This window comes from Halichoeres trimaculatus, unplaced genomic scaffold (genome assembly GCF_033239565.1).
Source record: "Halichoeres trimaculatus isolate MK-OKI-2021-1 unplaced genomic scaffold, fHalTri1.1 fHalTri1_scaffold_15, whole genome shotgun sequence".
Taxonomy (NCBI): Eukaryota; Metazoa; Chordata; class Actinopteri; order Labriformes; family Labridae; genus Halichoeres; species Halichoeres trimaculatus.
The window spans coordinates 21,806,379-21,828,483 of record NW_027437193.1 but is presented as its reverse complement, the minus strand read 5'-3'; the positions used below and the strand labels follow the sequence as shown (position 1 = coordinate 21,828,483).

Here is a 22,105-nt window from a genome sequence, read left to right as displayed (position 1 = left end):
GGAACTTAACTCTCAGACTACAGCTATGTTGTTTGAGATACCTGATATAAAAAACTGGTCCCTTAATTTATTTGCACAACTGGTAAGAAGTATTGCTCTCTGAAAAAGACAAACCGGTGTAACACTGTCTATAGCTGTAAGAAACAAAATTGAAGTAACAAAAATTAAATTATCCCACCAAAGTGATAAAAAAAACATTTGGTGCTAAAAAAAAAGAGATCATATCAGTATCACTTCTCTCAGAAGGTGATTACTAAAAGCATTTGTTTGCAAGTTTTGCAGGAGCTAAACAAAATAATGAGCAAGCTTGTCTTATTCTAATCAAGGAGAGCACAACAGAAATAATTAAAAAAACAAATGTCAATGACAAATATTTATTTGATTGAACTAAGAAAAAGCAAAATACAGTGAAGATTTCCACAAACAAACAAATCTTTAAATATTCAATCCTAAATGTGAGCAGCAAGCTGCTTCATCACTGTCATTTCTTTAAGATAAAGTGCAACAACTCAATTTGTGTTCTACTAAGAGTTATATTGTAGGAACAAGGTGAAAATAAAGTGAAAATAAACAAAATATGAACAAGAAAGTGAAATCAGAACAGTATTAGTCACACCAGCAGCTCTCCGAATTATGTTTCTTTGATCCACTGTGAAAAGTCAAAAATAGATGTCATTACAAATCAGCGTTATGACACATTCTTTAAATCAAATCCAAAAAGTTTGTCTTACAAATATTACCAGCTTTAGTTAATCTGATGATCAGAAGGTGTCGGCGTATAGCGGTGGCGGAGGAAGGAGTTCGAGCTCTGTGAAGTCAACTTCTTGTTCGCTGTTACACAAAACATAGAGACGTCAGTTTCCAAGGAGAATGTGCCAAAGCACCTGCAGAGCTCGGATGTTGGCAAAGAAGCACGCACAAAGCCTGCTGATGGGGATAAAAATAAAAGATCAAACGTCACCAAGCTTCTCTTCCTGATTAGACAGAAACCGTCGACACTTACGGATATGGAGGCTCCTCGACGGCGCACAAAAAGTCTGGAGGAACACAAACACACAGGAATGTTACGGTGTCATTGAACCGTTTTAAATGGGTACTAAAACATGTCTTCAGCTTGAAGAGATTAGATAAGTGTACCCCACGAGTTATTTTCCATTACAGGTGAGACGCCAACCAGTGTAGTGCTTTAAGAGATCTCTAAGTACTCCCCTCTGCTTCACCACTATCAGTGAGAGTGATGCAAGTGGTGACAGAGGAGACATGGAATAACATCAAGTCAGTAAACTTACCCTGTGGCTCAGCACTTTGCATGAAAACAACAGGACATTTGAAAGAAGTTATAAGAAAATAGTGTTTAGTGATGTACAATGTGATAAAATGAGTGAGGTAGAGGATAAGAGAAAACTTTACTTCGTAGGGGTCACTCCCCCGCAGTCATCGATGTCATCGAAGTCGTCTCTGCCGTTTTGGAAGAAGATGGCCAGTTTCTGCAAAGCCTCGTGTCTCGTCCTGAAGGTTAGAAGAAAATGTTACTCTTTCTATAAATATGACTTTTCATATAAATCAATAGCATACAGAGAGACAGAAGTGCCTACACAAAACATAATAATCCACTACAGCAACGCACTGTCAGGATATAATGACTAGTGTTTATCCTCAAGGTGCTGACACTCACTTTCTCCCTGGAGGACTTCAAAGGTCAGAGGTGATGATTACACAGAGAAAGAGTATTTGAAAGGAGTTCAATACATTTCCTAAGAATCCCATTTTCACTGTTTGGCTGAGTTTCTATTAATTATTTCCAAAGAAAAAAAACCTTACAAGAATGTCTGCACATTTCAAGGTCATCAAGTTAAGAGATGTTAGCTGCATTAACTCCTTATTCTCCTTTAAGAGGAACTTAACAGGGAAGTGAGATATCCAGTGTTTGTTAAACACAGACAGATAAAGGCAGATGCTTTTAAAAAAAAAGCTTCAGTTCATTGCAAAGATTGCTGAAGTCAGAGCTTTGTGCAACGCTGGCCTTAGTGTGACTTCTGTTTGAAACAAATAACCACGGCTGCGTCCTCTGACCTCTACAGAAAATATCTTAAAGGCTTTGAGCATCCAAACTCCCACTCACAGGATCAAAGTTCAAAACGCTCACACTGAAAAAGTAACACCAGGTTTAAAAACTTATTTTCATCTAAAGAAAGTTTTGAGTCCTACACCTTAAGCACAAAAAACAGTCTGATTGACAGAAAGTGAACTATTTTAATAACAAATTCAGGTTTTCTCTCAAGCAAACATTTGCTTTTTCAGTCTCTGTTGTGTGCAGAGCGGCTGCCTGCTGTGCTATACAGTGCATGATGACTGACTGTATTCTCAGACTCCTTAAAAAATCTTTATGTATAGCTCACCTTAGGCTCGAGGAGTGGGTTGAAATACTTTTTTAATCTTTAGATACACTGCAGACAAAATGTAAAAAATGGAAGCCCTGGAAAAAAGGCCCTGAGGAGACTTTATAAGTGAGGGTGAAATAGTCTCACTTTTTTTTGCTCGATCATAATCCATGACTTAAAAAGAGATCATCAGCACCAAAATCAGATATTTCTAAATGTTGTTTCTCAGTATCCATGGTCAGGTCGGATTTTCCCAGAAGAACACAGATCAATGTAAGGCACATAAACCAAAAGCACTTTTGCTGGCACTTCAAAGTTAACCAAGTGTTGAAGAAAGATCAGTCCTTTTTTCTTGATTTTAAGGATTTCTTGGATTTGTTTTGTAGTAATGGCGGACACTGGAGCTGGACCGTCAAAAAATTAAAAAGGACAGAAGAGCTGGAGAAAGCTAAACAGAAGAGAAGTAGAGCACAGGCTGGCACTTAAAGGGGACATATCATGCTTGTTTCTCCTTTTCACTATGCCAGACTAGGATGCCTGTAAAGCATTTCTGCCCTCAGTACAAGTCATTTAGTTCCTTCATTTCCCCACATTAGCGTTCTCAACATCCTCATTTTAGGCCATTCTGAAGATCTCGTCGAAACGCTCCGTTTTGAGAATGACCTCCAGTAACCTCACAACGTCACAGCCCTTTGTGCTCTGATTGGTCAGTTCTATCAGAGGGGCGGAGGGGGTAGAACCAGGGGGGGCGGTTTTTGCAGCATGGCAGTATTTACAAAATCGCCATATTGGATGGGGCAGACCGAGCGAGTTTGCTGTTTGCCAAAACTTCACCGTAAGGCATTGATAGCACTAATAAAATGGCAGAGTGTAGGATACGTCCTTTTGTATTGGACCCCGAGTCAGACCCTGCAGCTCAGGAGGAAGAAAATCCATCTCGACACAGATCATCTCAGGACGCTTCAGTGTGGTGAGTCAAACCAGTACTGTAACATGTATAGTTTATACCTTTATACTCGGCTCTTTGTGGGTGTATCCCTTGTGGCGGTTGTGTGACTAACTGACATCACAGAGGAGGAGCTGCTTTATCAGATTACTCCAATAAAAAGAGAGGATCCTTGTGTTGTCACGAAGGTCGAAATCTCAAAGCCAAATGTCAATGACCTATTTTCAGAGGCATCAAATCTTGTTCTAAGATATCAGAAAAAATACAATATCTCATTTTTTTAATTCAGGGGGTGACAAGTCTTGTTTTTAACTTTATTATTTTATATGTAAGTATTAAATCACGGATCAGCATGATATGTCCCCTTTAACTAAGCTACAAACTGAGATTACCAACTTTGTGTCGTCATGTTCCAAATAATAGCGCTATGTAACTACAAATATGGGTAATGTATTACCTTGTCACTTTGTATTTTGTTAAAAAACTGTCTTGAACAAAGAAAACTAGAGTTAAACAGATCTGACATCTGCTCATTTGCTTTAAAACAGACATGTCTTGGCAAGACTCACTTCCTAAGAAAGTGGTTGATAGTGCAGAGCCTCAATTAAGGCCAAAGGTGTCACTGCTGTCAGTGCCAAAAGGTTAGCCCTCAAAGCCTTTTGTGTTTAGTTAAAGCTTGATTCAATAACTTAAATTCTTTCCTTAACACATGTATCATTACTATCATGTTCTCTCTTTTAAATGTTTAATATTTGGGGGAAAAGAATACAGGTTTTTCCATACTTCACGTGTCCAAACTCACTGTCTTCAGAGAGGGGTAGATGTCTAAAGATTTGAGCATGTCAAAGTTTCTGCTCTGACACCTGTGTGTTGAAGACTCACTGTGTGTGTAGGTCCTCCAGGTTGGCATCACTCAGAGTGTGCTGGGCGCTGACATGGCTGCACGCTGTCAGAGTGAACACATAAAGGTTAGAGGGGAGTGAGGAGGGGGCAAGTTATGCAAGGGTAGTAAGACAGAGAAGGGAGGGAGAGGGAGGAAATGGCATGGTAAAAGAGCACATCAAAGGCATGTTTCAGTCTGACATATGTCAGTGCAGAACATAAAACAGCCACTAAACCAGACAGCAGAGAGGGGGAAAGCATTTTCTCTCCACTTCAAAAGAGTTGCATGTAAAACATACTCACACATATCAGACAGTGAGGCCGTCTGCTGGGGAAAGCTATGATGAAGAACACAAAGAAAGGCCATAATTAAATATCGTGTGTGATAAACATTCAGACATAACTTCCAGGTAGGACAGCTCTATTGGTCATTCTCTCAGAATGGAGAGCAAGCCAGTCTTACTAGTTCAGATTGGTGGGTGAGAGGGTCTCGTCTTCACAAGCCCACTCCTCACTGTCATCTGTGACTGTGGGAAAAACAAAAGGGAGTTGGATTTACTGTGATGATGGATGTTCTGCAGCGTAGAAACCAAAGACATCAGTTTACTCGGAGTTCCTTTACAATGCTAAAATAACAAATGACGCTCTAACAGATGACAACTTGTAACATTATTCAGACCAGGCGTCGTATTGTGTGACTCTTTGGCTGTGAGCCAACTTGTGTGCAACTGTTATTCATCAGTCAACAAGATTGTGTGTTATATAAGGAAGTTGTGTGTGTTCTCTCTTTATAAAGCCACAGTGCTTTGTGAGAGGACAGAGGTTACAGACATGAGCAGCTTCATAGAGCTCAGTGTACACAGGCCATGTGTACTTACAACTGCTTGTTAGCACAGGGTGACTGGAAGATCTGAAAAATGAGAAAAGGAGGAAACAGTTATTGATCTTAAGACACTGATGGTTGGATGCAAACTGCTTTTAAGCGAGAAAAAAAACGGTATCAGGGATCAACCTGCTCCCAATGCTGATGGTATCTCCCTCTTGGTTTCCTCCTCGTCCGGCTGCTTGGGCTTTCTTGCCAATTTCAAGCATCTCTTTTATATTTAGCTCCACATTCATGACAGAAATATAACCATCTGCAACACACAGGGCAAAGCAGCTACTGAAACTAATGACGAGATGTGAAAAAGACAGAGCACTGGAGAAGTCAGCACATGCTCTTATTTTGGTTATAAGTCAAATTCTGGTTTTAATTTAACTTCATGTCTTTACTCACACTTGTGGTTTGCGTCTCGAGCCAACCATTTGCCTTTGGGGCAGCTGGTAGTGCGAATGATGCTGACCATGTCCCCGGTCTTCACGGGCAGGTCATTCTTACGAACCTTGCTCGCCACTATCACCTTTGCGTGGTACATGGGCTCCTCTTCACCTGTCACCTGGAAGAGACGAATATCAGTAAAACCCCTGGGAGAGGTGCAAAAGCTTTTTTAAAGCTTACGTTTTTGATTAGTCCAGGAACTGAATAAAAAGTGACTGACCTTGTACTTCTTTTTCATCTCATTTTCCTTCTTCTCTCTTTCTTTTTGCTCCTTTTTCTCCTTCTCCAGTCGCTGCTTCTCCCTCTTCCTCTGCTCTTTAAGGTCTGCAGTGTTGGGGCTCTGGGGTTCTTTTCTAGAAAACAAATTAGACTGCTTGCTGACAAATAAAAACAACATTTTCCCCATTCAACAAGAAACACCTGAAATATAGATGAACCTCAAGACTTAATATATATATTTTTAAAGGGAAAATGGATAAGCCTGGAACAATCGATTTCGTTTTCACCGCAGGGGAGAATAAAGAGGTTTTGTGTACCATACCTGAGGACATGGTTGTGAGTTGAATGAGCATGTTCTGCAGCCACAGCCGTCCTGATGGAGAACAACAATCAGAGAAAAATCAGTGCCTGCCCTCCAGGAGGTAAAAACAAACGTCGAGGATGAAACACAGGACTTTTGTGTTTGAAAGGAGAAAGGCATACCAGGGATTCTTCGGCCACATGTGAAGACACGCCTCCTCCTTCTTGAAATAAACACAGAAAATTCATAATTAACCACAGATTGTGAGGGGAGCAGATTTTTTCAATAATGCAGAATCCTCCTTATAATTTCAGAAACTGGGGAAATGTGTTACCGTAGGAAGGTTCTCTGCATATGGATCTGTTAAAACAGGTTAAAAAAGTTAAAGACAAATAAAGATCTTCAAAAGATATACTTAGGCTATGTTAAAACTACACAATTTAAAAGATTCTTACTCTTCAGACTCCCTTTTCCTTTACGGAGATTCTGGCTCAAGATAAACTTGTTGAGATTCTCCACATCCTCATAGACGTTGTCACACGCCTCAAAGTAACCCTGCTGTGGATTTGCACTAGAGGAGAACAAAACAAGTAATTTGTACCAAAATGATATACATTACACTTGAAAATTTACCAAAAATTAATGCTGGGTACCTTGGTTGTGGTTTAGCCTCATTTAATGCTAAGGGGTTACTGCTGGTTGTGTCCTCTGCAGCACAGTCACACTCAGCAGCTCCAACATCAGCTTCATCAGCTTGAGAGGTTGACAGTGGCTCCACGCTCACCTCCTCACTCTGGGACCACTGCTCTGGTTCAGCAGGCTCTGGGAACTCAGAGAGGTTTATTGGTTCAGGGAAAGAAGCTGGATCAAGAGGAATTAGGTCTTGATTGCCAAGGTTCAGATCTTGGAAGTTGTTGTACATAAGGGGCTCTGCTGGACCACACTCTGCCAAGTCAGGTTGCGGGTCTTCAAAATCTGCGACCTCTGGCACAGGAAGTTCAGTGCTGACAAAGTCTAAGGTCTCTAGCTCCAGTGCACCAATGTCAACAACTTCCTCCTCTGCTGTGTCAACCTCTGAATTATCGAAGTCTGGAAACTCTGGAGCATCCAGCACAGGGTTGGGGATGGACTCTGGCTCATCGCTTGGTGCTTGGCAGAGATCTGCTGACACCTCTATAATAAGAAACCAAAATCAGTTTTAAACAGATGTTCAGCCTTGCCACAAATAAGTGTAATGTAAACTGCAGAGCGGATAACACACGGCCACTGATGTCCAAGGAAAATACAGCTTTTTTCCCATTATATTATCTGGTCTGTGGCCACAAAGGGGGAAAACAAATGTCAAATACAGTGCAGCTATGTAAATAAAAGACGGTTATTTTGTCATACCATTAACAGAGGATTTGAGATAAGCACTCAGATCCACCAGAGGAGGTCTGGGAGGCTTAGGTGGGGCTAAACCCAGTGTCCACAAGTCAGGCATGGGCTTCTTAGAAGGGGCAGAGGGTGAGTGAGGTTCAGCAGTTCTGACAGACGGTACCTCAGCTTTATTTCTGCCAAACTGCTTATTCAGTGGAGACTCTAGTTTTTGGGAAATAGAAATATGATAAATCACACATAAACAAACAGCATGAGGTGTCAGGTTGTCTGAAACAGTAAATCACTGAATGTAACTTACTTCGAGTAGAGTTCTTAGCTTTGAAGAAAGGCCGGGCTGAAATACAAGCCAGGTGTGGGAGACACCCTGCTGGAGGTAAGGACAGCTCAGGCTCAGCACTTTGAGTGGGTTTTGGCGGTGAGGGGAATGTTTTATCTCTTGAAACATCATCAGGGGAACGCAGACTTTTGGATTTTGCAGAGATCAACATCTGCCTGCGTGAAAACTTCTTCTTAGCCCTCTCCAAGGTGCTAATGATTTTGCTGTCTGAATCAACACTTGTCTCTGCAGGAGGAGGGGTGAGTGGAATATCTGGACTGGAGAGGGGGAACTCTGTGGCTGATTGGTCACTATGCAGAGAAACCCTGTCCTCTGCGGTTTGTTTTTCCAAAGAGGGCAACTCGCCGGGAGCACTGGCAGGTCTGGTGGTCAAATCAGCATATGTAGGTTCTTCTCCATTTTCTGCACTGACTTTTGATGCTTTGGCTGACTTGAAAGGAAGCAGCAATCCTTTCTTCTTCATTTTAGTGTGTGGTAGGGCATCTTTTCCTGGCTCTGGGTCCTTTTTGGCTGGTGGTTCTACCCTCTGCTCTTTCACAGGCAGGGCAGGAAGCACCAGAGGCATGTGTCTGTCTTTGAGGGACTGCCTTGTTGTGTTGTCTCCATTAGCAGGCTGAGATGAGGGGGAGGTCTGAGGCTGTGGTGGGAAGGAAATTGGTCGCTTGCCTCCAGATGACCGCAGCCCATTTCTGAAGATGACCCGGGGAGCTTGTGTCTTGTTTTCAACAGCAGTATTAATACTGCTGACCACAGAGCTGCAGTGACCGCCAGAAGGAAGAAGGTGTTTGGGCTTCTCTGCAACAGCTGGTCTGCTGGTTTTCGACTGAGCCAGCAGGGCCTCTTCCTGAAACTTAGCCCTCAAAGCTTTGAAGTTGATCAGTCCCTCCAAAAATGAAAAGAGTGAGCAGAAAATTTACAAATCATTACCAGACAACTCTCTCAAGGGTTTTTCATAAAAAAGGCTGTCACACAACCATGAAAGGTTTGATTTACCAAAGTCAAAGAGCTCACCTGCTCTGATTCTAAATAGTGATTAAAACTAAGTGATGAAAACCTGGAAAACAGATGGTTTTGTAATGAAATCTTTGACCTGCAGCAAACTGTTGGCTTGTTTCACAGTCTGGAATAGATTTGAAGTCAATATTTTCCAGATAAAGGCTTTCAGTTGGGTTTGAACAAGATACTCGAAAACTTTAGCATAGATTTTACTAGTCTGATGAGCAACATCAGTTTTTAGCTATCAAATAAAGCAATTAATGACTTTTTATATATCTATATCTATCTATCTATCTATCTATCTATCTATATATATATATATATATATATATATATATATATATATATATATATATATATATATATATATATATATATATATATCAAATGCATTCTGCATTCCTCACAATATTTTTCATACTCGCACAAAGATCCTCACAAATTCACGAAAATAAGTTGGATTTGTTCAAACAAACAGCCGATTTTTTTTTAGCTCCCTAACTTGATTTTAGGGTTAAGCTGGAATGAGCTCATGGAGGTTTTCAATCAGTTTTAGAAACAATAATTTTACCCCACAATTAAAAAACTGTTTTGACAGTTGAGACGTAATCTTTTACTATACAAATTAACGCATAAAGCAATTAAAATTCACTGAAATTGGGACAACAGCTAGCAAACAACATGTTAGTGAGGCACCTCGAAACAAGCTAGCCTCTCCTCCAACAGTCCTCGAGCTTTTGAAATTTGAGGAGAAAATTCAAGTTACCTCATCCATTGTGACTCGTTTTGTGCTTCACTCTTCAGGTTTGATCATTTGAGAAGCGGTATGAGCCTGAAACAAAAAGAAAACTCACAGCTACACTGAGTTAGTCCAACAGACTGTTTATGCTAAAACAATCAATTTGAAAGCGCCGCCGCCGCGTGAGAGACGTAGGACGCGCCTACGTGCTGCGCGTGACCTGGTAACGTACACGGTCACGTGTGATAGTCAAAATATAGGCGTCACAATCAGAACTGCTGTTGCGTAGAGGCTCGAAAAAAATAAAGGAAACAAAATACATTTTTTCGAAAAAACTTTCAACAACAATTTGCTTATACTACGACTGTTATTTCTACGAGAACTGCTGAAAACAATGTATTTTTTTCCGGCAGAAAACTGCATTTTTAATTTTCAAGTTTAATTAATCTTTTCTGATAACGGCTTATGTGTGTACTTGAGCAACACATTCGCCCTGATGAGTTTTTTTTTCCTGACGGGAAATTGGGCTTGAAAATCATTGAAGAAAAAAGTTCCAATATGTTGTAAGAGCATGTGTTTACTTTGGATGAATCATTCACTGTGGTGGTCACGGCTGCAGTTGCAGAAGTCCCCACAGGAAAACTGTTTTTTTTTTGGTTAAATTGTTTTTCTTATTGAGGAATAGCTTCTGATTTTTCTATGGAGTTATTTATGCATTTACCTCTGATCTCTTGTTGGCTGTATCTGTTAATCTCTCAAAGCCCAAATGTGGATGCATCCAGGAGGCCATGGACAACTGCTGATAACAGGTGCTGTATTCCTTGCTTCACTACCTCTTATTTTCCCTTGATAACGTCTCAGTAGCTGTTATTTAATACATCCTATACCCCACGGGTATTGGAGGGAGAACAGGGATGATAAATAGCTTTTTTTTTTGCATGACGCAGTGAGGCTGGTACCAGGAGAATCAGAGCTGTAAACAGACCGATTTCTATCAACTGCAAGCTGGGGCCATGGTCTGCCTGGACTCCATGTAATGCCTGCACAGACAAAAAGGTAACTGTGTATTTTTTCATCTTAGTTCATTGAAAATATTTTAAAAGACTCTATTGAGTGGACTAAAACTAGAAAAGTCCCCCCAAAACATGTTTAAGCTAGACAGTCTTTTTGCTTGGAAGCTTAGCTCAGTACATTATAGATAAGTCAAACAGTGGGTACAAAGGGAGTAATGATTACACGTATTCAGCTCATCTGTTCCAGTGGGATCAATAACGGTGGGCTCTGATAAATAAAGATACATTTTCTGTCCTTTGTATGTGGCTTGGAAGATATGCGGTAAATACAGAAAAATATAGCCTTTGGGGCCTGTGTCCACTGATGACATATTCATGACTGTCCAAAACCTCATATTAGCGTCTTATCTGGGTCCATATTTTTCTGAAGTTTAGGAGTCGTGAATTAGTTTTGCTTCCAAAGTTATTATTTAGTTTGGTTTAAAATGTCACTCAGCTTCAATACTTACTTAGCATCGCTCATCTCCAGATGGTACAGAATGCAGCTGTGGGTCTTTTAACCGGCACACATAAATATGACAATATTTCCCCCCTCTTGAGCTCACTTCACTGGTTGCCCAAACAATAAAGGGTTAATTTTAAAATTCTTTTATTTGATTTTATCTCTCAGTGGTCTTGCCCCACCCTATCTCTTTGAGCTTCTACACCCATACACACCCACTTGTTCTCCCTGGTCAGCTGATAAGCTGCTCCTAAAAAGTGCTGAAGACAAGCCGAAGCTCAGAAGGGACTGCACGTTTACACGGCTCTAAAACTTTTGAATGAGTTACCACAGCTTGTCAAATAAGTCTCTTCTCTTCCTATTTTCAAATCTCATCTTAAAAGCCATCTCTTTTATCTGGCCTTTGACACACAGTTGTCGACTTTAAAGGAAATAGTTTGTGGAGATGGTTTTGTACATTGTATGCTGAGTGCTTATACAAAAAAAAATGCAATGGTTTCATGCATAAAGTAGGTGTCACCAGTGCAAAAAAAAAAAACAAAACAAAAAACAAACAAACAAAAAACACTGTCAGTGGTAACAGGCCCTTCATATGTTGGTTCACTGGTTCCACAGAATGTATGTTGGCATTCAGGCATTCAGAAAGTTATATCAGGCCTGGTCTTACCACAGTATTAATGAAAATGCTATTTACCTTGCAGCACGAAACAATGTATCAGGAAAAATGGGTTAAATTTGATGAGACATCTCAGCTCAAACTCTTTTTAAAATTTGTTTTAGTTTCGTTTCCGATACTTGGAGAAGCCATCACAGTTTGGTGGCTCAGACTGCTATGAAACACAATGGGATCAGCTGATATGTCCAACAGCAACCACAGAGTGTCTGGTTCCAGATTACTGTGGAGAAGATTTCACCTGCAAAGAGACGGGCAAGTCCTAACGTTAAACTCTCTAATCAAACATAATGTTTTAGATGTTGTATGTGCATGGACATTTAGAATAGCTGTGTGTGAAAGTATTTCTCTGTCTCTTTAGGGCGGTGCATTAGCCAGTCCCTGCGCTGTAATGGAGAGTCTGACTGTGACGACTTTTCGGATGAAGATAACTGTGAAGACTTCAACCAGAGAGATGACATATGCTCCACCTTCATGCCAATTCCTGGAGCAGGACGTGGCACCCAGGGGTTAATACTTCTATTGACATACACTGGATACAAACACAGAGAAACTCAGCAGTTCCACAATCATGCAGCAAAGTACTTTAAATATTTTTTTGTTTGTTTAGATACCATGCCTTGATTAACGACTTTGTAGATCATGTACTGGACTCAAAGTACTTTGGAGGAAAGTGTGAATACGTCTACAATGGTGAGTGGAGAAAATTCACCTATGACTCATTTTGTGAGAACCTGCATTACAATGAAGAAGAGAAGAACTACAGAAAACCCTACAACTATCATGCCTACCGCTTCGTGGTATGTAATTGCAACAGTGTTTTTCACCTCCTGGTGTAACTCAGTTAATTGGCTACAAGAGCAGATACTATCTTTTACATAAAGATATTCTGACATCAAGTTTTACTTGTTACAGGCTGAAGCTACTTCAGAGGGCTCTCATGAATATTATGAGGATATGGCCAGTCTGCTGCGGGCAAGGAAATCAATGTCATCAGGCAGCTCTGGATTCACTGTAGGGGTGTATTACGTGGAGGCTGGAGTAAAAGCGAGTGCTGAATCTGAGTTCCTCAAGAACATAACTCAGTATAAAAGCCAGGTATGGAAAATCTGAAATGTTCACAAGCTTCAAGTTAGTTTAGGTATGTGTGAGAGGAAACAAAAGAAAACAGCAAATTTGAGTCCTTCCAAAATCGACAAAATATTGAAATGTTCTCCACAGCACCTTTCAAACATTTTTATTTTAAATCACAGCACCATAATTTTACAAATAGTCAAGATTTTCCAGTTTCTTTTCTGGATACTGTGACAGCCAGCAGAGACCTCATGAAAAAAAAAAGGTTTTCCTTTAGAAAGTTGGCTTACACAAATTATTAACATTTCCCCTTTTCTGAACTATCAGCTCACTTTTGTACACTTAAAAAAAACAGTAAGCAAGTATTTAATTATACTGGCTGAATGCACTGTTTATCCATATCACAAGCCTTTGTTAGCCAAGTATGGAATAGCGTATGTTGAACTTTGCTTTGCGGCAGGGTCACACTCACCCTGTTGGTATTCAACTTTGCATAAACTCTACGAAACCACACAGCTTCCAATTATAGACGCACTATAATGGTTTGAAGTTGCTTTCGTTGGTATAAATATGATTTCTTCTTCGTTAAAAAGTGTCGACTCTTCCATGGCCTAAGACTTGTATCATCCTCCTTGCAGCACAGATCAATACCAAATTAAACATTTCCATTAAGGGTCATGTCAGTGAGGGTGAAAGGGACTTGTAGAGGATTATTTATGTCATCATTTTTGTAGTAATTCAGCCCTTTTTCTTAGACCAGTTGACCCATCTTAAAACATGAATGCGGCAAATGCCATAACTTTTTACGCTGATGCAACAGAGGTCTCTAGAAGCAAAATGGTTAATGCAGGCACTACAAATAACAACAAACCCCCTACGATACAGTTAGGTTGTTTCTGGTGTTGCCTGCTATTATAGAGTATGAACCAATCAGAATCAAGTATTTAACGCAGCTTATTGATTGACAAACAAGTGTTAGTATAAGTTTCCCTTGAAACCCTTTTTGAGCCTCTGAACCCAAAACATTTCTATAAACACTTTTTGATATGTTCACAGGAACTCGGATTTGTAAGGCTTAGGTCCAAAGTGCAAACAGCTCACTTCAAAATGAGGAGTGATAAGCTGATGCTCCATGAAGACTTGTACATGTCCCTCATGGATCTCCCTGAGCAGTACGACTTTGGGATGTACGCCCGTTTCTTCAACACATTTGGCACCCATTATGTCACAGAGGGAACCATGGGAGGAACCCTTGAATATGTTGTGGTTGTCAACAAAACCTCCATGGCAGAATCAAGTACTGAGGCATTTTCTGTTTGATCATCATTTTAACGTGGTAGTGTAAGGCAATGTCATTTTAAATTCTTTTCTTCTGCTTTCACAGACATGAGGGGCGAACAAGCTGGTAGTTGCTTTGGTGGCTCAATTGGTTTGAATATTCCCCTCGGCTCTTCTGCAACAGTAGGAGGGAAAGTTGAAGGTGAAACGTGCAGTAAAGCAGGGTCGTTTGATAAAGGTGAGAAACACAGTCACTCTTGCTTTTGTAACATTCAACCATAATGTATGCTGCCGTTTTGAGCGGTCATTTTTCCTTCCCTTCAAATGCAGCAAGCACTTCCAGTTCAGGTGTGATTGAGGACATTGTAACTCTGGTGAAGGGAGGGATTTTAGAAAGCAGCAGTGGTGTGGCAGCAATCAGAAACCCTGAAACCTACAGGAGGTGGGGGGCATCCCTCAAATACAACCCGACAGTCATCGACTATGAGGTAACTCACTGAAAGAAACAATGCATGGTTTACAGATGTGAACATAGCCTAAACAAAATGGATGTGTCTCACTTTGGTGGTTGATCGCTGATCAACACGACACCAGGGGCTCAATCTAACACTGTTATTTCACTAAATATGAATGTAGTAATTTAATGCTTCAGAAAGATGTGACTATCAAATTGAGGGGCTCTCCTTCCTGTTGGTGTTCTTTTGCATTCCATAGAGTCGTCCCCTGCTGGCAGTTAGGTTAAAGCTGCTTCTGCACTGGCCTTTGCATTAACACTGTGTTATACAGTTAGGAAGACAGTTCTCTGTTTGACGTAGGCTACTACTCTCTTTGCAGGTATGGTTGTCTGCTTCACTTTTTATCTTTTTTTTCTCTTTCTGTCTTCAGATAATGCCGATTTATGAGATGGTGCGCCTCAGCACAGCAGCTAACCATGTAGGAACAAGACTGGCCAACATGCAAAGAGCATGGGACGAGTATCTTCAGGAGTTTGACTCCTGCCGCTGCGCCCCCTGCAGGCACAATGGTATCCCTTTTCTCAAAGGTACCTCTTGTAAGTGCATCTGCAAGTCAGGTTACCAAGGAGATGCCTGTGAGGAGACTCTGCGAAGAGGTGAGTCATTGGTGGCAAATCCAATTTATCTGTCATTGTACAAGGATAAAGAATTTCCCTGACAGCACCTGTTGGGTTTGCTTATTAAAAAGGGTGGAATCATCTGCATCAGACTGTAAATACAGCAGGCCTCTCTGCTGGGCCTGAGAAACCTCTAGAAACTACTATTCCAGGCCATGAGAAGAAACATTTTGTGGTTTTAAGAGAACAGAAACCAATGAACTTGTTTGACGCTATATCATACTTCCAGTCCAAGCGGCAACCTCCATTCTAAGAATATGAGACAATGCGGTGGTGCTACAATCTGCTGTTTCTTGAGTGTTTGCTTGAGGCTGGCTCCGGAAATACCGGAAGTCACATACACACCAAGTCAAAAAAAGCCATTTTCAAAGCAGAAATTAACCTATTAACAGCCTGGTTTAAAAAACGTCTCCTGTCTGAGTCGCTAATTTTACTATCAGCACCCACTTTACGGGGAGTGAATTTTTTTCTAACTCGGCTTTTCAGAGGATATTAAGATCCCCCAATAAGAGGCACAGCTGAGGGTCACGTGACCGACAGGTGCCCTATGGCTATAGGCTAAGCCCTTGCCACTACCAATATGGCCGCTATAGCCAATGTGCCTCATTTTCTGTTTCAGAAACAGACGGGTGACGTCGGCGAGACTACATCAATGTTTTATACAGTCTATGTTCCGGTCATAGAGTTAGCCTTTGTTGCAAGGCTATAAGCTAACAGGCTATAAGCTATAAGGCTGTAAGCTGTAGCTTCAAATAAATGGCGCAGGTAGGACAAGGTCTAACATTAAACACATTATTGACCAAAGTCACTGGTGCATTCAGTTACTTTCCAAATTTGCTAGTAACTTCATTTCAAACACGTTTATTATTTGTCTGTGTGGAAAAAATGAAATTTTGACTTTTTCCTTGGTTGAAAGAACAATTTCTTTTTTGAGTGTGCAGACGTCCCCTATTCTGACTGTATTATTGTACTTACAACCCACCTGATTCTACCTTACAGACACTAAAACAGACGGTTCATGGTCGTGCTGGGGGCCCTGGTCATCCTGTGCATCAGGTACAAAATCTCGCACCAGAACCTGTGATCATCCTGCACCTGATGGAGGTGGCGCACCCTGTCTTGGCACCTCCTCTCAGAACCACCGCTGTTAAGGCCTGCCGCGAATCATCAGTGCAATCTGCTGAGAGATTCTTTAACATCCTTTCCACTTTTTGCTTGAAAATGAGAAAAATATTTGACCTTTATCAAGACGCACTATATGATAAACTACAGACTGCATTCTTTCAAAGACTGAATAAATGTGAGGACATTACTCAAAGTTTTTGTGAGAGTCTTTGTGTCTGAACTTTTTGTAAGAATTAAAAACTATCAGTTTTAGAGATCAATGTTATTTTTGACATTTCTTAAATATTCTTCTTTTTTTGCTTTAAAGGGGAAGAATAAAGAGGATCTTTCTTACAAGTAAATGTAAAAGTTATTATCTGACTGCTATATTAAGCAGGAGTCTTTATAAAACCTGTTTTTATAGTGACTAGGATTCATAGTGCAGGGCAGCATGAAGACACACCACACACTGAAATATTTTCAAGGTTTTTCCTTTATTAAATGTTTATTTCAAGGTTGACATCAGGGCTGGTGTTTTAAAAGCATGAAGTGGACTCTTGTTGCAGTCCTCGACAGGTCATGCCTCCATTACTGGGTGCAGGGTTGTTACACTGTCGACTCCTGCTCATTGTGCTTCCACTGCAGGACGACCATGAGCCCCAGCAGCTCCAGCTGCCATCTATGGCAATATCTGCCGGAAAATGACCAAATTGTGTTGTTTACAAATGTCTGAAGTGGTTAAAGAAAATGTTTTGTGTCCACTGTTGTTAAATTCTTGGATAAAAAGCTCTAACCTTTTCGCCTCTGAGTGATCTCACAACCTCGTCCACTGTAGCCAAGAGGACACACACAGTCACACCTGGTGCCTGTTGATGGATAAAAATATGTTATTTTGACATTTTCAATCATCACTTTTATCATTACTGCTAATGTCATCTTAATTGGGGTCACTTTCTTTTTTATTATTTGTGAAACAAATGACAGCTTTTAGCTTACTGGGAATAAAAACAATGGCTGGAGTAATTTTATGATTTTTAAAAGACAAGACTTGGTAAATTATGAAGAACCAACAAGACTTAGGTACAAAACATGTCCAAATTACTCCTTTTACACACACAAAACACAAATCATCATCAACTTATTCTTTTTCAACAAGAAACATGGAAGAACATGAGGGAAGACAAAGTGCATCTTTGCCTTCCCTCAGATTGATCTGGCTCAAAAGAGGTCTGAGACAACCAAAAATAACTCTTTTTATCGTCAGAATTTTGCTATTGATTTCTGTGGAGATGGAAAAGGACTTTCCCTCAAGTAGCTCAATAGCATGAACCTAAGGAAGAAGGCGTATGAAAGATACTTAAAACATTTTTTGTTGGTAATTGATGAGGTACCTCTCAAGACAGCCACACCGTTGTTGAGGCAGGGAGCACATCGACATGAATCCGCCTCTGTCAGGTACTCTGACAGCGCTCTCTTCAGGTTTCTTTTCAGGGTGGCATGATGGGAGAAGTCTCTGGAGGTCACCAGCTCATACAGAGGCTTAGTCTGATGCATAAAACATGTCATTATTACAGAACTAGGTCCTCTCCATTGTTCATGTTTCTTTGTTTCACACTGAGCTCAATGAAATCTTGTGTGTGTTGGATCAAAGCAGCCTGTGTATTTGGCACAGCTGGCATCTTTTGCTGATTTCCTTCCAAATTGCTATTGACCAGCCTGGCTGTACTTTGCCCCTTTGTAATTCTGCTAATCTGGGTACAAACCCCCTGACCCATTCCTGTGTTTTTTGTATCAATTATCTGGGTCAAACTCCTCATAAATAGTTTTGTTACAGCTACAAGAAGAGAATGTGAAATTAACAGGGAAGGATGAAATTCAAGAAATGTTAGAAGAAAACCAAATCATGCAAAAAAGAAACTAAAACTGATAAGGACAAATGAGGTTACAGAGAAACTTACCGTTCTTCGGAGGAAGTCAGGGTTAAAACGCACGCCCTCACCCCACAGACCCATCAGCTTTGGAGTTGGAAGTTTTTTGGACACTAAAGCAGTAATGGATTCACTGCTTCCACCCCTCACAACTGCAACAAAGTCCTCTACCATGCTGCCATGTGCTGTATCCGCTGTGGGACGATACCGTGACCTCAGAGTTTCAGAATCAGTTCCTGTGTTTAAAAAAACTAATTCTGAATGAACACACAACCATACCTCCCATCTCATTCAGCAGGCCGTTGCAGGATCCTCCACTAACTCCCGCAGATACATAAACACCATATATGTTGGCTCCAACCTTTAGGCCTGCCTGAGTACAGCGCTTGTAGTCCTCCAAAGAATAGTCTTGAAGAGAAATGAAATACAGTGATTGCTCACAGGCCCCTCTCCTCTGGAATAACAGGGTGAAGTGTGATGAGATATCTGAAGTTGTAATCTGATGCCACATAAATCCAAATTGGTTTACTGAGACTGACTGAGGTGAACCACTTTGCTACATTACCTGTCTTCTCCAGCTTCTCCTTGTTCAGGATGATGGTGTGCTCATAGTCCCCTCCCAGCGCTGCCTCTGTGACGTAATGGGTGCCATAGTCTCTGTAGATCTGTCTGTATTCCCCGTAAGCATAGGACTGAGGCAAGGCGCGCAGCCGCTGCAGAAAATCTGGATGAAGCATCAAACCCTCTGACTTTAACATGTACTGGGCCAGCTCCAGCTCTGCTTTGGCTCTCACAAAGCTGTTGGTCTGAGGAATGGGAATTTGCAGAATGTTTATATAGATCACTGTTGTGGTAATTTTCAATTTAAAAAATGTCTGCTTGGTTTATTAAATCAGCAGATTCTCCAAAGTTCGGGACTAAAATCTCACCGTGCCGGAAGCACGGCGAATCTTCTTGACTGACTTGGTGTATTTGGCATCGTTGAAGTTGAAGCCAAATTCCATAACACCAGGAACTGAAAACCCAAAAGACACACTGACTTGAACTGAACGCTCCCTCATGGTGTAGTCCATGTAGTCTGAGTAGGATTCAAAGGACTGCAGGGTGAAGTCATATGAGCCTCTCGTCTGTAAATACGAAGAAACACAACTTATTGCGCAAATAATGACGATAAAATGCCTACCCAACATAAAAAAAACAGACCCAAGAATTACATGATTAATAAGACAAATATGATATTTACGGTTTAGATTTAAGTCTCATAAGATAAAAAAAGCCTGTATCAGTTTAAGCTACTTGTATTTTAATTTTCACTTTTTAACTGTGCTAAGTAGTGTACCATAAATAGATAAAATTATTTTTAGGCTTCCACACCTAAGAAAAAAAAAGAAACAAAAAAGATGAAAAAAACTGGTGTATTTCTTCTGTTTTTTTCCCCTTTTTTTTCTCTTTAAGTCTTTTAGGTTTAAATATTAGAAAGTGCATCAATTTCCAAAATTTTGCCGCCTAAAATTTTTTCGTGTCCCCAGATTTATTCTGTGGAATGACATCAACAAATTACAGCCACTAGTTGCAATTTAAAAATTAACTTTATGAGGTAATAAAGAAGAAAGTAGAAAAAAAAATCTCCCACTCAAAGTCTATACTTTAACACACATGTTGGATAATTTCACCTGTAGAGTGTACTGTTCGAGGTTGTATGGCTTTCTGAATGGGACGTCCTGGATAAAGTGTGGCATGCAGCTGCCGGCGTAGTATCTGTTATCAAGTACCACTCCCTCCAGCTTACTGTTCAAGATGTTAATCCTGAAAAACGTGTAACGACATCCGCATTTAACGGTTAGGAGATTAATTTAAGAGATTAATTTAAGAGGCACAAGGTCTGACTCGCCAAAGGATGACTCACCCTTTGGCAAGATTTTCAATTCCCCAATACTCTTCTGTCTTCTGCCTGCAAGGCTTGGCAGTCTTTTTACAGCCGGCTTCATCTGACATGTCCCCGCAGTCATCCTCACCACTGCACTGCAGAGTTCTGTGAATACAGCGACCTGGAGGAGAGCAGAAGTGTCTGCAGCATTTAGTTTAAGTCTATCACCAAAAATAGAGACTATTTGAAAAAACATTTCAGCAATTTTACACATGCAAGTTCCTATAACTACAGCAACATCAGCTACGGTAAATTTAACTAAGAAGCAGTGATATTATTTAGCAGCTAGCCAAGTTCTGTCAAAATGATTTGATTGGACAAGTTGCAGACTAAAATGAACACCTGTGGAAAATACTTTTTAATCTTTGCTCCAGAGATTTCATTTGCCTGTTGTTCAAAAGAACTGCTAGCTATCCCATCTACTTTTAAATCTTTGTTATGCTAGGCTATCAGCTGCTACTCAGGCTTCATGCTGGGCCTCCTGACATGACATGCCAATTTCTCTGCAGTATAAGAAAGTAAGTGTGTTTAGCTTAAGAGTCCAATGATGATTCCATATAGAAAAGCTCTTTAATATGTAAAGTAAAATCTTCTTCTGGAAATGAAGATGACTCACATACCTTGAATACAGTCATTAACATTTTTCAGTCAGTGTTGCTGCTGCATGTTTAAAAATGTAAGATGTCGCATGAATCTATTTTTTTGAAAATAAGAGAGCAGTGTAAAGAGGAATGGATGTACCTGTTTGGGCACAGAGAAATCCCTCACATACAGGTACATTGTCACAGGTGTAGCGGGCTGGAACATCGCAGGCCTCCTCCTGCCGACCGTGGAAATTGCACGGCTGTCCTCCAAACTGAGATGGTTGCTCCAGTTTGGCAAAGCGAAACTGAATGGTCGAGAGAGACAAACACATAAACGGTCAGTGAAACACAGAGGAAGGCTCGCCACTACCCAATAAAAGTGGTGGAAGAGCTCGGAAACTGCCCCGGGGAACTATAACAGCCGTAATCCCATTAGAGGGCTGTTTTCACTTTGTCATGTCAAGGTTATTAATCCCCCCTTCTTGTAAAGTGGATGAGATGGAGCGCTGAAGTACATCAGCTGAAAGCCTTGCCAGCAGAGGAACTCTTTACCTCAGAAATACAGCCCACTAGGGTCACAATGTTGAGTGTCTCCCACTGCTGAATTTTTATCATTTCTCAATCCTAGTGCTACTTGAAGTATTTGTAAATGGAAATAAAACTTAAACCATGTCTATTTTTATCAAAAGTAATTGTTGTTGTCAATTGTTTGGTTGGATTTTTCCAGTGATTGGGTTACCCTGCACAGTTTTTAACCTAGTCATAAATATCATTTTACATGTAGTTCTCAGGTTAAAAAAAAGTAATTTTGTATATGTAGACCACCAACATCAGCGAGCTTAGCATTCTTCATCTTCTACTTTAATCTTTTCCATTTAGGGTGGCCACAGCGGCTCACTTAGTCTGTTATCCTTGGTTCGCTATCTTTAATATGGTAAAGTTTTACATTGGATACCATTCCTGTTACAACCAGAGACTGTAAAAATAATAGATGTCATCTTGCTCTGCTCGAAGAGAGGTCGCCACGAAAACTGCCCCCCCCTGATGCCTGGCTGCAGTATAAGTTAAAGAATCTGACTCTCCAGCCATTCCAGATGGGCTGTGGTCAAACTTAAAAAAAAAAAATAATAATACACCTCATAGAAATGTTTCTCACATCCGATTGTTGTGGTGGCTTGGAGATATAATTTGGCTGTCTTGTATTCAGGTCCTCTTTTTCCTGAAAAGTTTTGTTTTCATTAGTTATACGAGGTTAAAAACAAGGCTTTACGTCACATTTAACAATGATTGACAGCTGCTGTTCTTGTGTATTAATTTCGAGGATTGTAAAATATGTCAGGAGGTAGAGTCAAGAAGTGGTTAGACTCTTGAAAAAAAAAATATATATAAAT

The 22,105-nt window shown here is 40.5% G+C and overlaps 3 protein-coding genes across 3 annotated transcripts in view; 1 reads left to right on the top strand and 2 right to left on the bottom strand.

The window, feature by feature from the left end:
• Window positions 1-466: 466 nt before the first annotated feature.
• Window positions 467-9,742, bottom strand: LOC141804434 (uncharacterized). The gene is made up of 20 exons (XM_074688853.1): window positions 9,527-9,742; window positions 7,726-8,647; window positions 7,437-7,628; window positions 6,701-7,220; window positions 6,503-6,618; window positions 6,382-6,407; window positions 6,230-6,270; window positions 6,069-6,119; window positions 5,748-5,880; window positions 5,486-5,645; window positions 5,222-5,345; window positions 5,088-5,119; window positions 4,673-4,736; window positions 4,513-4,547; window positions 4,210-4,273; window positions 1,411-1,509; window positions 1,290-1,303; window positions 1,004-1,037; window positions 741-831; window positions 467-649 (listed from the first exon to the last, which is right to left on the bottom strand). The coding sequence occupies exons 1-19, from the start codon at window positions 9,533-9,535 to the stop codon at window positions 762-764; spliced, it is 2,706 nt and encodes a 901-aa protein (XP_074544954.1). The 5' UTR covers window positions 9,536-9,742; the 3' UTR covers window positions 467-649; window positions 741-761.
• A 456-nt stretch (window positions 9,743-10,198) lies between these two features.
• c8a (complement component 8, alpha polypeptide) lies at window positions 10,199-16,322 on the top strand. Its single transcript, XM_074689315.1, has 11 exons — window positions 10,199-10,308; window positions 10,447-10,555; window positions 11,795-11,942; window positions 12,049-12,196; window positions 12,298-12,487; window positions 12,603-12,785; window positions 13,818-14,058; window positions 14,146-14,277; window positions 14,370-14,527; window positions 14,925-15,150; window positions 16,171-16,322. Exons 1-11 carry the CDS (start codon window positions 10,199-10,201, stop codon window positions 16,320-16,322), a joined length of 1,797 nt encoding a protein of 598 aa, XP_074545416.1.
• A 489-nt stretch (window positions 16,323-16,811) lies between these two features.
• c8b (complement component 8, beta polypeptide) overlaps window positions 16,812-22,105 on the bottom strand; it is an 80,241-nt gene continuing 74,947 nt past the window's right edge. The window contains exons 17-26 of the mRNA XM_074688608.1: window positions 20,872-21,019; window positions 20,110-20,251; window positions 19,877-20,009; window positions 19,133-19,330; window positions 18,769-19,009; window positions 18,483-18,611; window positions 18,234-18,397; window positions 17,667-17,820; window positions 17,070-17,141; window positions 16,812-16,966 (exon numbers count right to left, since the gene is read on the bottom strand). Coding sequence (XP_074544709.1) covers window positions 16,812-16,966; window positions 17,070-17,141; window positions 17,667-17,820; window positions 18,234-18,397; window positions 18,483-18,611; window positions 18,769-19,009; window positions 19,133-19,330; window positions 19,877-20,009; window positions 20,110-20,251; window positions 20,872-21,019 — 1,536 coding nt within the window. The remainder of the gene's footprint in view (window positions 16,967-17,069; window positions 17,142-17,666; window positions 17,821-18,233; window positions 18,398-18,482; window positions 18,612-18,768; window positions 19,010-19,132; window positions 19,331-19,876; window positions 20,010-20,109; window positions 20,252-20,871; window positions 21,020-22,105) is intronic.